Consider the following 14,690-nt stretch of genomic DNA (forward strand, 5'->3'; position numbering starts at 1 on the left):
CTACATATGGTACCATAGGGGTTTTTTAGAACTTCAGGGATGTTTGCTCAAGAAGTATGAACTTGCCCCTGAAACAACTTTTACCATCGCAATTGAGGCAGCAATGCAAGTTGCTTCAACAAAAATCAAAGTGATTCGAAAGCAGGTCTTAAAGTGAACATGTATCCGAAATTTTGAGTGGGATGTACCGGATGGAGTGGACAAATATAGTCCATATTTGAACCTGATCTATATCTGGTAGATATATTAGGATGTGTAAAGTATGGACAAATTCGGCCACTCTCTTCAAGAGTTACCGTACGAACAATTTTTCCGAACATGTTTGAAATTTTGTGGGGGAGGTACCTGAAGGAGTGGACCGATATGGCTTATCTTCAAACTTAAACTATGTTTGGACAAAATATTACTAAGGCCAAACTTTGGACCGAATCGGCAGACCTGTTCGAGAGTTATTTTGCCCTCCAACCTCCTCACACGGTGTCATAGGGGTTTTTTGCAACCTTCAGGCTATTTTCTCAGGAAGTATGGACTTGCCCCTGATGAAACTTATACCGTCGTATGGAGGGCAGTGAATACAAGTTGCTAAAGCAAAAATTAAAGCGATTCGAGAGATGTTCCTAAACTGAACTTTTCCAAAGTTCAGTGTGGGAGGTACTCGACGGAGTGGACCGATTGAGTCCATATTAAAACCTGATCTAAGTCTGGTACACGCTCCACGATGGGCAAAGTATGGACCAAATCGGTTACACCCTTCAAGAGTTATCGTGCGTACAAATTTTCCGAACAATTTCGAACTTTTGTGGGGGAGGTATCGGAAGGAGTGGACCGATATAGCTCATCTTCGAACTTGAACTAAGTTTGGTCAAAATATTACGAAAGCCAAAATTTGAACCGAATCGGTTAATCCCTTCGAGAGTTATCGTGCGCTCCAGCCAGCCAGACAGACAGACAGACGGACGGACATTGCTCAATCGACTCCAAATTGTCTGAAACACATTTCGTCCAAACATACTTGGGGTCTAAAACCATTATTTCGATGAGGCACATTTTGCCCGTATGAAAGTGTATATACCCTTCATAGCCTAAAGGCTGAGGGTATAACAAGTAAAAAAGTATCAGTCGACATTGCCGACAGAGATATACCCTAAGCCTGTGTGGATTGAAATACTTTTTTTCAACAAAACTTACGTATTTTGGGGGGGTTTTCAAAACAATATGGATAAAATTAAAGCGCAAAAATTTGCGGGGATATCGATAGATAGGGCTTTTTTGAAACTGAGTTTCGACAATATTTAGAGTACCATTTTAGCGAATATTTTCGAACTTTTGTGGGGGAGGTATGGGAAGGTCCACTCCTTCCACATTCGAATTTCATCTAATATTCGAAGAAATATTACGATATCCAAAGTGTGGACGAACGCAGTATTCAGTTCGCAGTATTCAGTTTTCAAAACAATATGGATAAAATTAAAGCGCAAAAATTTGCGGGGATATCGATAGATAGGGCTTTTTTGAAACTGAGTTTCGACAATATTTAGAGTACCATTTTAGCGAATATTTTCGAACTTTTGTGGGGGAGGTATCGGAAGGTCCACTCCTTCCACATTCGAATTTCATCTAATATTCGAAGAAATATTACGATATCCAAAGTGTGGACGAACGCAGTATCTCCAGTCACTACATATGGTGCCATAGGGGGTTTTTACACCTTTCGGGCTTTTTTCTCAAGAAGTATGGACTTGCCCTTGAAAAAACTTTTACTGTCGTAATTGAGACAGCGTATGCAAGTTGCTTCAACAAAAATCAAAGTGATCCGAGAGCAGGTCTTAAAGTGAATTTATCCAAAAATGTGTGTGGGAGTTACCCGACGGAGTGGACAAATATAGTCCATATTCGAACCTGATCTATACCTGGTAGATATATTAGGATGTGTAAAGTATGGACCAAATCTGTCACTCCCATCAAGAGTTATCGTACGCACAATTTTTCTGAACATTTTTGATCTTTTGTGGGGGAGGTACCTGAAGGAGTGGAACGATATGGCTTATCTTCGAACTTAAACTAAGTTTGCACAAAATATTACGAATGCCACATTTTGGACCGGAACGGCAGATCCGTTCGAGAGTTATCTTACGCTCCAACCACTACACACTGTGTCATAGGGTTTTTTTGCAACTTTCAGGCTATTTTCTCAGGAAGTATGGACTTGCCCCTGATGGAACTTGTAACATCGTATGGGAGGCAGTGAATATAAGTTGCTACAACAAAAATCAAAGCGATTAGAGAGCAGGCCTTAAACTGAACTTTTCCGAAATTTTGTGTGGGAGGTACCCGAAGGAGTGGACCGATTCAGTCCATATTGAAACCTTATCTAAGTATGGTACACATTTCACGATGTGCAAAGTATGGACCAAATCGGTTACTACCTTCAAGAGTTATCGTGCGCACAAATTTTCCGAACATTTTTGAACTTTTGTGGCGGAGGTACCTGAAGGAGTGGACCCATATGGCCCATCTTCGAACTTAAACTAAGTTTGGACAGAATATTACGATTGGACAAAATCGGCCCATCCGTTCGAGAGTTATCGTGCGCACCAGCCAGCCAGACAAACAGACGGACAGACAGACGGACGGACATTGCTAAATCGACTCCAAATTGTCTGAAACACATTTCGTCCAAACATACTTGGGGTCTAAAACCGTTATTTCGATGAGGCACATTTTGCCCGTATGATAGTGTATATACCCTTTCTAGCCTAAAGACTGAGGGTATAAAAAACTCCCGTGCCGACGGTGAGCGGTGAACACACAACCATAGGATTTATAGTCGGACATACACTCACTGTGCCACCGTCGTCATTACTTAGTGAGGAGTAAAGTAAGTAGGTTTACCTTGTAAATTTTTTAAGAAGTAACCCATTACTTTTCAGATTACTTGTAATGCGAAAAGAAGCTTGTTTACATTACTTTGTAAAGGGTTACGTAACGACCACCGGATCCAAATTTTTGCTGGGAGTGGTAACTACGGTAATATATGAAATGTATATGGGAATTTCTGAGTGAAACCGGACACTTTTTCAAAATGAGGTCTTTGATTTCCTTTATTTTTTGTTGTGGTGATGCTGCTCATCATCTTGAAAAAGTCGAATTCTGTAAAAACTATATGCAAAGCAATACTTATAACTTCTTTAATATTGGTCCAAATAGAAAAAATCTTTTTTTGTAATTTTTTATTTTTTATCAGCAATCCAGTAAAAACAAGTGAGCAAACGCTATAGTCGGGACGCTGCCGACCATGTGATACCCTACACCATTACCCCTGTGCACAAATGTTTACCAGGAACATTTTTTAGGGAATATAATCCGACTACCATCAAACATAATATGCCTCGTTCCAAAATTTCCTCGCAACCAAAATTTCGTGACCATCCGATCAAAATTACGATTTGTAGCGTGATGGCAAAAAATGGAAGAATTGGATGCATTACCGACTATTGTGGTTTCTCCCTTGTTTGACCACCTTCGCCAACCTACTTCACTCAAATGTAAAGGTAATATTTTCTTCTTCCATTGACAGGCGTTGGAATACCCCTACTAGAAGCTGATATATTCACAAAGAATAAAACTTTTTCCCCATTCCGACCCCTGATTATCCGACTATCACCAAAATCAATAGGCTTCTTCCTCTGTGGGCTCCCATTAACCCCCAAAATTTCGTCACTATCCGATGAAAATTCCAACCTGTAGAGTGATTACAAAAAATGTAAAAATTTGATGAATTACTGATTTTTGCGATATCTCGGTTGTTTGCCCACTTACGCCAACAAACTTTGCATCATTATAAAGGAGATATTTTCTTCTTCCATTGACGTTGAATTTTCTCCACATAAGCTTTTTGCTTTTTCCGAGTACTGAATATTATCCGACCATCACCAAACTAGGCTTCTTCCTCAGTGGGACCCGCATCAACTCCCAAAAAATTCGTGACGATCCGATCAAAATTGCGATCTGTAGCGTGATTACAAAAAAATCGGAAAGTGGGATGTATTGCCGACTATTGCGATATATCGATTGTTTGACCACCTACGACAACCTACTTTACATCGTTGTAAAATTGGTATTTTCAACTTTCTTTGCCAGGTTAAAGAAATAAGTTTTTGCCCATTCCGACCCCTGAATATTATCCGACCATCATCAAAATCAATAGGCTTCTTCCTCTGTGGGACCCCCATTAGCCCCCAAAATTTCGTGACGATCCCACCAAAATTGCCAAGTGTAGCGCGATTTCGAAAAAATTTTAAAATGGGATGTATTACCGACTATTGCTATATCTGCGTTATTTGGCCACCTACGCCATCATTGTAAAGGTGGGATATTCTACTTTCATAGTCAGGCTTTGCTTTTGGAAGCTCCCCAACCAAAGGTGAGATATTCGTCATTATTATTAAAATCGCAAAAATGAAAAGTTGGGTTGCATAAGCGACTATTGCGATATCTTCGTTGTTTGACCACCTACGACAACTTACTATACAGCGTTGTAAATGTGATATTTTCTACTTTCATTAGCTTTTGAAATACCCCTTATAGATGCGGAGATATTCGCTTTGAAATAAAACGTTGACTTTTTCTCCAAATTAGTTTTTTGTCCATTCCGACCCCTGAATATTATCCGACCATCACCTAAATCAATAGGCTTCTTCCCCTGCGGGACCCTCATCAACACCCAAAATTTGGTGACGATCCGATCAAAATTGAGACCTGTAGCGTGATTACAAGGTTTAGATGGACAGACGGGCGGACGGTCGGACGGCCAGATCGACTCAGCTCGTCGAGACATTCATTTTGGTATATATAAGTATGGGTCTTCGGCCATTATTTCGATGCGTTACAAACTTTTTGGCCAAAAACAACTTATAATACCCTCCCCACATAGTGTTGTAGGGTATAATGAAAAAAAGTTACACAGTGGGCTTGGAAGCAATTTTCGCGATTTATTATTAAAATCAATTATTATCGATGATTGTACTCTTTGATTTTTTTGTATTAAACTAGGATTAATTACAACAATTTTTAGTCCTATTAGGTAGTGAGATTCGAATAACTACTATGTTTTCTAAATTTTTTCGTCAATAGGAATTTTTCTTAATCAATTAATTTTGGCTCGGATGCCCAGTTATATAATTCCCGAGCTGTAGTTATTTGATCATAAATTTAGTTAGTTTATTGTCCGACAGGTACCATAATTGCTAATCCATCTTCAAAATCGAAAAATTAAAAAGTTTTTAAGATAAATTACTAAACAAAACAACAAAACACATATTCTTAAATGTATCTTTTATTATTGTTGTAAAATAACAAATGTTTCACTCTGGTATAAAGGAAAAATTGTATTGGCAAATTTTAAAAAATTAAGAAAAAATAGTAATTATTCGAATCCCACACCTGTAGTGCGATTCTCTAACACATTTTTTGAGTTACCGACAAAAATCGGTAAAATTAAAATGCTTATAATTTAGGCAATTAACGATATATTTCGGTAAGTTAGCGACGAATAAAAATTAGTCGTAAAGTTCTACTGATAGCAAGAGTGTTGTCAACTTTTATTTGAACATTTCATTCATAATTTTGCGTTTTTAAGATACTGATAGGACTTAAAATTTTTGAAATTAATCGTATTTTAATACAAAACTATTTCAAGAAAATCGAAAAGTACAATCATTGATAAAAATTTATTTTAAATATTAAATCCCGAAAATTGCATCCAAGCCCACTGTGCAATTTTTTCTATTTTTTATTACATAGCTGATGAAAAATACAAAAAAAATATTTTTTCTATTTAGACTAATATTAAAGAAGTTATGAGTATTTCTTTGCATATAATTTTTACAGAATTCGTCTTCGCGATATCTCTGGAGTCTTTAGTAAAAAATTGAAAATATACTAAAATGATTTGCTGATGAACAGTATCACCACAGCACAAAATAAGGTAAATCAAAAACCTCATTTTGAAAATGTGTCCGATTTCACTCAGAAATATATGTATATTCAGCCTTATGGCTAATAACAATAATTGTTCCACAAACGTCCAGGAAGGGACAAGGGAGACTTCTCTCATATCAATGAGTGCACCTCGATTCATATTAGTTCAATGATAGGGGACCTGCTGTTTATATAGTGGTGTCTTAGGACACCACTTATAGAGAAGTTTTACATAGCTGAAATAATCAGGAAAAGTCAGCATTACACTGAAAGGTATTGCGGTACTGTTGAAAATTTGATGTTGCCTGGCCGGGAAAGTACGGTAAGCATACAACGTACAAGCCGGGTGTGCGTACCATTGCTCGACGGTGGCACCCGCGACAGCGCTATTGGTATTGGTTCAAAATGTGCACCTTGTAATATAATTCCAAACTTAGATAAACTGCGAATGTGGACTTTATGAGTACATTTTTTCTGGTATCGCAACTCCCCAAAAATGGTTTAATTTTTTAATTCTGGCAAAACTTTTTTTCAGATGAGATTTATTTTTTCTTTCAAACAAGCCATTAATTTTAAATCAACAATTTGCTACCTGTATTATTTTTTCCAGACATAGATCAGGGGCTGGATTCTTGTTCTATGAATATATTCTTTATAATATTTGTCATATGACATTTATTCCCGTTATAAAAGTTTTCATTTAAAATTTTCATAGAAAAAGAATTGAGCACCAGGTTCGAATATGGACCATATCCACTCCAATATCTTTATAATTATTTTGGCATCTGGGAAGATTTGACGAAAATTTTTAAAAATTTGATATGAAGTCGAGTTGCAACCAAATAAGTGAAAAATATACTAGTGGTCAACTAATTTTATTATTAAAGTATTATATTTATTCTTGCATTAGTGCAGAAAAAATCCATATTGTATTTTAAAATAACTTATATATTTTAACTATTAATACATTTGATATGTACATATATAAAACCGGCGTTTAAAGGTAAAAATTTAAAGTAGTTTCTTTAAATTTCACCATCATTTGTTTGTTTTTGTTCTTATTTTCGTAAATACCTACCGCAAACACACACGTTCTTCCTCGTCATTGTTCATTATTGTTGCAGCTAATCCTGGAGGTCTACAACAACTGATGTTAGTACATATGTTCACAGTGTACTGTGTTCTAATGTACTTATACTCGTAGACTTATTGTGTCCACAAATTGTTATACATGGTTAAAGAATACATTCAATTAGGTACATATCTGGAATGAGAAAGAAGGAAAGATATAACATAGGTAATAATTAATAATATTTTAAATTATAACCTCTACTTTTTATGTCTTTTTATACCCTACACCACTATGTGGGGAGGGTATTATAAGTTGGTTTTGCCCAAAAAGTTTGTAACGCATCGAAATAATGGTCGTAGACCCATACTTATATATACCAAAATGAATGTCTCGACGAGCTGAGTCGATCTGGCTATGTGTGTCCGTCCGTCTGTCCATCTAAACCTTGTAATCGCGCTACAGGTCGCAATTTTGATCGGACCGTCACGAAATTTTGGGTGTTGATGAGGGTCCCGGAGGGGAAGAAGCCTATAGATTTTGGTGATGGTCGGATAATATTCAGGGTTCGGAATGGACAAAAAACTTAAGTGGATAAAAAGACAACGTTTTTTTCCAAAGCGAATATCTCAGCTTCTATATGGGGTATACCAAAAACAAGACCTGACAATAAAAGTAGAAAATATCACCTTTCTAATGATGTAAAATAAGTTCTCGTAGGTGATCAAACAACGAAGATATTACAATAGTCGCAAATAAAACCCAAATTTTCATTCTTGCTGTTTTAATTATAATGACGAATATCACAGCTTTGGTTGGGGACTTTCCAAAACCAAAGCCTGAATATAAAAGCAGAAGATCCCATCTTTACAATGATGTAACCAAGTCGGCGTATGTGACCAACTAACGGAGATATCGCAATAGTCGGTAATACATACCATTTTTCCATTTTTTTGGAAACCACGCTACAGGTCGCAATTTTGATCGGATCGTGTTTGGGTGTTGATGGGGGTCCCGTGGGGGAAGAAGCCTATTGATTTTGGTGATGGTCGGATAATAATTAGGGGTCGGAATGAACAAAAAAGTTATTGGGAGAAAAAGTCTACATTTTAGTCCAAAGCAAATATCTCAGCGTCTATAAGCAAAAAGCAAAACTCGGAAAATATCACATTTGAAACGATGTAACGTAGGTTGTCGTAGGTGGTCACACAACGAAGATATCGCAATATTCGCTAATAGAACCCAACTTTTCATTTTTGCGATTTTAATAATAATGATGAATATCACACCATTATTTGGGACCCTCTAAAAGCAAAGCCTGACTAAGAAAGTAGAAAATCCCGTCTTTAAAATTATGCAAATTAGGTTGGCGTAGGTGGTCACATAATAGAAATATCGCAATAGTCGGTAATGCATCCCCCTTTTCCACTTTTTCTGCAATCACATACAGGTTGGTATTTTGATCGGATCATCACCAAATTTTCTCACAGAGATAGAAGCCTATTGATGTTGGTGATGTCGAGAGTAGTCAAATATAAAACTAAATATTAATTATTTTGGTTCAGTTCGCCTTAAGTCATTTTGTATAAAAGCCAGATAGGTGAAAACTTTCGTATATGTTTTCGAGTGAAAAGATTATGCACAGGGGTAGTGGTGTAGGGTATCACATAGTCGGCCCCGTACCGACTATAGCCTTTTCTCACTTGTTTATGTTTATGGATTAAGTAAAATATAAAAGAAATGAATAATAAACAATTTTTATATCAAAATACATGTCGAAATTATAATAAACTCTATTACGCTAGGTCCTGTTATATGTGGCGTTCTATTTTGAATCATTTCGGGGAAGTCATCATCGAAATATAGGGACGCTGGCTGGTACACAACATAAATTTTATTCGATTTTGAAATAGTAGTCCGATAGGTGCACAATTTTAAATAAGATTTATGTTTATGACAAAGAAAAAACTTTTTAATATACATCTTTATTCCTTATTTCGCCCACGTAAGTTATAGCTGAAAGAACTTTTAACCATTTAGGTTAATTATTTTGACATTTTTTTAAAGGCCTAAAGGAGCATTTTCACGAAAATTCTGAAAAATGTTTACCACTTCGCTGTTGTGGCTAGAAAACGAATCCTATGAAAAAATAGACTCGGTTTTTGGTAGAGAAGATCCGCATCCATCACATATTAATATCGGTGAGACGTAATGAATATAGGGTACACTTCTGAGGCTGCTCTGACATTGATCGCCTCCAGGTATACTTTGATAAGAGTTATGTTGCTGCTTGCTTCGCAAGAATATCTCCCAGCGTTTCTCCAAATTTCTCGTCGTCAGAACACGAGACAACCCTACAGTCTCCCAACAGACAAACGCAACGCCACAAGTTGTTGTTGTTACAACGTTTTGAGAAGGATTGGACAAGAAGCGGAGGAGGACTTGAACTCCTAATACACCAGCCTGTCCAGTACAGATCTATCTCGCTTGATTCTAGTGACCCATTACTTGGAATGTATTGGGATAGCAGTGAAGTGATATTACCTCAGATCCACGGGTAGCTGAGAGACATAATAACTGCAGCAGCCGCTCGCTACATACCTGCTGGTTGAATACCCGAAATCAAACTATGAACTTCATCTTACGAACCCTGAAGACCGAAGAGTTAGAGAACATACTCTTTAAGTCAACACACTAATAGGTGAACATAAGTCCAAAAGGAGGCTAGAACACCGGAAGCAAAGCAACATTGGTGATACCGTTCCGTGTTTAATCTATACATTTCTGAAATTCCACACCCTCCATCTGAGGATTATGAAAAAATGCGTCGCTAAATCCACTGTCACACTGTTCACCACTTGGACGATTGAAATGAACATATAGGTCGATGGTATCCTGATTCCTACCAGTAACTACTCCAAAAAATTGAGAGTAACGTTCGATAGCATGTTTAAGTCGTCCGCGGAAACCACAGCTATGTATTTCCGATCAGAAGTATGAACAGTCCTCATGCGGCTAGCCCGTAGATCTTTGCCTTGCTACAACAACAACTAACTTAATTCAAACAATTATAGCAAAAAAGTTTGCTTCATTTCGCGTAAATGTTGGTTTTGCTGCTGGTGTCCCTAATTAGATGGCCAGGCTAATATGGAACATATTTAGAAAAATGGGATTTCATTCACCCACATAAGGGGAATCTCAATATGTTTTGGCATCACTTATCACTTGCCTATACCAATACCTCCCAGCAAAAATACTCATCACAAAACCCCCTTCTAACTCATTATTTTAACAAGGGCATGTCGCTTGAAATATGTAGTTATTTTTTAACCACTTATACATAAATAAGTAGTCACGACTTTTAGTAACTACTTATTTAAGTGGCCAAAAAATAACTTCTCATTTCGAGCGACATGCCCTTCTTAATATAATGGGTTAGTAGGGGGTTTGTAATGAGTATTTTTGCTGCGCTTACATAATTTTTTTTTCAGAAAAATCTGGAAATATTTGAATTGATATTGAGTAAATATAATAATGAATTTAATGTAGCAGCACACATTCAGCCGCGTAGAGTTGCCGCATCTCTAGGCGGCTGAATGTGTTCTGAAACACGATTTTCATATGCTTTGACTTTTGACTTGAAACCGTAAGAACATGCAACTTAATGAATTAAGCAAGAAATCCTCATATGTGACGAGGCCTTAAGCGTATTCCTCCGTAATCGCCGGATTAAAAGCCATTTTTCAAAAAAAAATCTTTATGAAAACTATTTGATATTGTCGTTCGGACGTACAGTGATCGACATTCGTTTAAGAGCAAGACAAATTTTTATGTATAATTGTATATATTCGCGAATTAATTAAACTTTAAAACATTTTTGTTACAAAACAATTAGTTTTATTAAAATTTAACAAACTAAGAGAAAAAATAAAAAACAATAAAACAAAAAAAATAAAGACAATAATACAGATGCGATTAATCATGAAAATTCTCTAAAATCTCTAAAAACTTGTGCGACACTCGTTTAAGCGCACTCTACTTAAAAGTCAAAATATAAGCTTAACATTAATTAATTCTTAACAGATTAATTCATAATAGAACCTTTAGTATTCTGAATGATAAAAAACGCGATTTGGAATTGTTGTTATATGACATAGAATAGCTTTGAAGTAAAAGTTGTACTAACACACTTTACCCCCCAATTTCTTACCATTGAATGTTGAAAATTGTCTTTCAGCTGTGTGCATCATAGCGGCGAGAGTGTCCCATAGTATCTATCTTCAATACAGAGCAGGACTATAAATTGACCGCGAAAATATCATGAAGGTTGGAGGGCAATTTCGTAAGGAATATACCGAAATGCCGTGAACCTAAACTAATTTTGCACAAAATCACGACTTTTTTGTTATTGCATAAACTTTTGCTAGGTTTTTAGGGATAACAATACCCATTATATGGTCTAAATTCCAATGTAACACATGGTTTCAAAATACAAAAAAAAAAAAAAAAACTGAAATGAATGGAGTTATAAAAATTCATACGACTTGGATAAATAAATTTTAAGAATTTAACATTAACGATCAGAAAAGATTGAATTTACCTGGCTTAGAGTCTTAAAAGTAATACCTCCGCGATTTAAGTAAAAGCAATATATATACATCCAGACATTATTTTGTTAATAAAAGCCTATAGTGCGGGGCGGTTTTTGGATGGAAACCACCGAACCAATAAATCTATACTTATAAAAGAGTTCAGTAATGATGACTCACTGATTCACTGACTCACTGACTGACTGACTGACTGACTGACTGATAATCAACGCCCAGACTAAACGGCTGGAGCTAGAATCTTGAAATTTTGGGTGAGGGTCACTCATGGTCCGAATAGGTCAGATAAGGCTCGGTTTTTGGAAATTCAAACTAGAACAGTACAAAAAGTACTAAAAGGTACTAAATATGGTACCCTTAGTATTAGGCAAACGCGAAGAGCTAGAATTCTGAAATTTGGAATGAGGTTCACTGATGGAGAGTTAGAAAGGTGTACCAAAGGGTTTTTGGAAATTCGAACTATAAGTGTACGAAAAGTACTAAAAGTTACTAAATTTAGTACCATTTGGTATAACGTGAACGGACAGAGCTAAAATCTTGAAATTTGGAATGAAAATCAAGGTTTAGAAGATAAGTTGATATTAGGAGATGGTTTTGAAAATGTGTACTCATGTGTACGAATAGTACTAAATAGTACTAAATTTGGTAAAATGTGAATTTGGGCGAACCGATAAAGTTGGAATTCTGAAATTTGGAATTACTATTACTGTTGGAGTGTAGGTTTGAGATATGGAGATAGTTTTCGAAATTCGTACATATGGGTACGGAAGGTACTAAATAGTACCAAATAAGGTACAATTTGGATTTGAGGGAACGGATGGACCTGGAATCCTGAAATTTAGAATTAGGATTACTGTGGGAGTGTAGGATAGAGGTATTTTGGAAATTCGTACTTTTGGGTACGAAAAGTACTAAATGGTACCAAATTTGGTACAATATGAATCTAAGTGATCGGATAGAGCAGGCATAGTGAAATTTGAAATTATGAATACTATTGGAGTGTGGGATTGAGATACTTGTCAAAATTTATACTTATGGCTACGAAAAGTACTATATGGTACCAAATTTGGTACAATTTGGATTTGGGTGATCGGATACATTTGGAATCCTGAAATTGGAAATTAAGATAACTGTTGGAGTGTTGGATAGAGGTAGGTTTGGAAATTCGGACCTATGGGAACAAAAAGTACTAAATGGTACTAAATTTGGTACAATTTGGATTACGGTGATCGGATGCAGCTGTAATCCTGAAATTTGGAATTAAGATTACTGTTGGCGTGTAGGATTGAGGTAGTTGTGGAAATTCGTACTCATGGGTACGAATAGTACAAAATTTGGTACAATTTGGATTTGAGTGAACGGATATAGCTGGAATCCCGAGATTTGGAATAAGTAGTACTGTGTAGGATTGATAAAGTTTTGGAAATTTGTAGTTATCAGTGGGAAAAGTACTAAATGGTACTAAATTTGGTACAATTTGGATTTCAGTGATAGGATACATTTGGAATCGTGAGATTCGGAATTTAAATTGATGTTGGAGTGTTGATAGAGGTAGGTTTGGACATTCGTACTTTGAAATCAAATTTGGATTTGAGTTATCGAATGTATCTGGAATCCTGAAATTCGGAATTAAGCTTATTGTTTGAACTTAGCACTGAGGTAGTTTAGAAAATTTGTACTTATGAGTACGAAAAGTACAAAATGGTACCAAATCTGGTACAATTTGAATTTCGGTGAACGGATATAGCTGGAATCCCGAGATTCGGAATAAGGATTACTGTTGGTGTGTAGAATTGATAAAGTTTTTGAAATGTTTAGTTATGGGTACGAAAAGTACTAAATGGTACCAAATTTGGTACAATTTTAATTTGTGTGATCGGATACATTTGGAATCCTGAAATTCGGAATTTTTATTACTGTTAGAGTGTAGATAGAAGTAGGTTGGGGAATTCGTACGTTGGATACGAAAATTACTAAATGGTACCAAATTTGGTACAATTTGGATTGCGGTGATTGGATGCAGCTGTAATCCTGAAATTTGGAATTAAGATTGAGGTAATCATGGAAATTCGTACTCATGGGTACGAATAATACTAAGGTACAAAATTTGGTACAATTTGGATTTGGGTGAACGGATATAGCTGAAATCCCGAGATTTGAAATAAGCAGTACTGTTGGAGTGTAGCATTGATAAAGTTATAGAAATGTTTAGTTATGGGTAGCATAAGTACTAAATGGTACTAAATATGGTACAATTTGGATTTCATTGATAGAATACCTTTAGAACCGTGAAATTGGGAATTAAAATTGATGTTGGAGTGTTGATAGAGGTAGGTTTAGAAATTCGTACTTTGGATACGAATAGTACTAAATGGTACCAAATTTGGATTTGAGTGATCGGATATATCTGGAATCCTGAAATTTGGAATTAATGTTATTGTTTGAACATAGCACTGAGATAGTTTTGAAAATTTGTACTTATGGGTACGAAAAGTACTAAATGGTACTAAATTTGGATTTGTATGAACGGATAGAGCTGAAATCCTGAAATGTGGAATTAAGATTACTGTTTAAGTGAAGAAATGAGGTAGTTTTCGAAAACGAAGAGTACGAAATGATACAGTTTGGAGTTCGATGAACGGATACACCTGGAATCTTGAGATTTGGAATTACGAGTACTGTTTTTATTTTGTATTCAAGTTAGTGTAGGATTGAGACATGTCTTCGAAAAACGTGCTATAAGTGTACTCAATTTGTTGGGTGTAGGGACTGTGCTGGAATCTGTGTGTTTTGGAGTTAGAGTGAGTATTGCAACGTTTGTCTCGCTGTTAATGTGTAAAGGTGAGATAAGGCTGATCTTTTTGAAAATCGAACTAAAAAGGTACGAATAGTACTAAAATAAATATTGATTAAAATTCGCCATTTTCATATTATATATTGCTATTTGTTTTTATACATTTTCCGCATACGAAGTAGCGGGCACTTTGCTAGTAATGACATAAAATCAATGTATTATAGCGAAAAGATTGAATTTT

The 14,690-nt window shown here is 36.0% G+C and overlaps 1 protein-coding gene across 1 annotated transcript in view; it reads right to left on the minus strand.

Annotated features, from left to right (window-relative positions):
• The window catches only part of Ac78C (adenylyl cyclase 78C), a 259,118-nt gene that overhangs the window by 165,845 nt on the left and 78,583 nt on the right, over nucleotides 1-14,690 (minus strand). The window contains exon 2 of the mRNA XM_073981732.1: nucleotides 7,058-7,243. Within this exon, the coding sequence (XP_073837833.1) occupies nucleotides 7,058-7,092 (35 nt within the window). The 5' untranslated portion in view covers nucleotides 7,093-7,243. The remainder of the gene's footprint in view (nucleotides 1-7,057; nucleotides 7,244-14,690) is intronic.

This window comes from Musca autumnalis, unplaced genomic scaffold (assembly GCF_047663935.1).
Source record: "Musca autumnalis isolate F117 unplaced genomic scaffold, ASM4766393v1 scaffold_4, whole genome shotgun sequence".
Lineage (NCBI taxonomy): Eukaryota > Metazoa > Arthropoda > Insecta > Diptera > Muscidae > Musca > Musca autumnalis.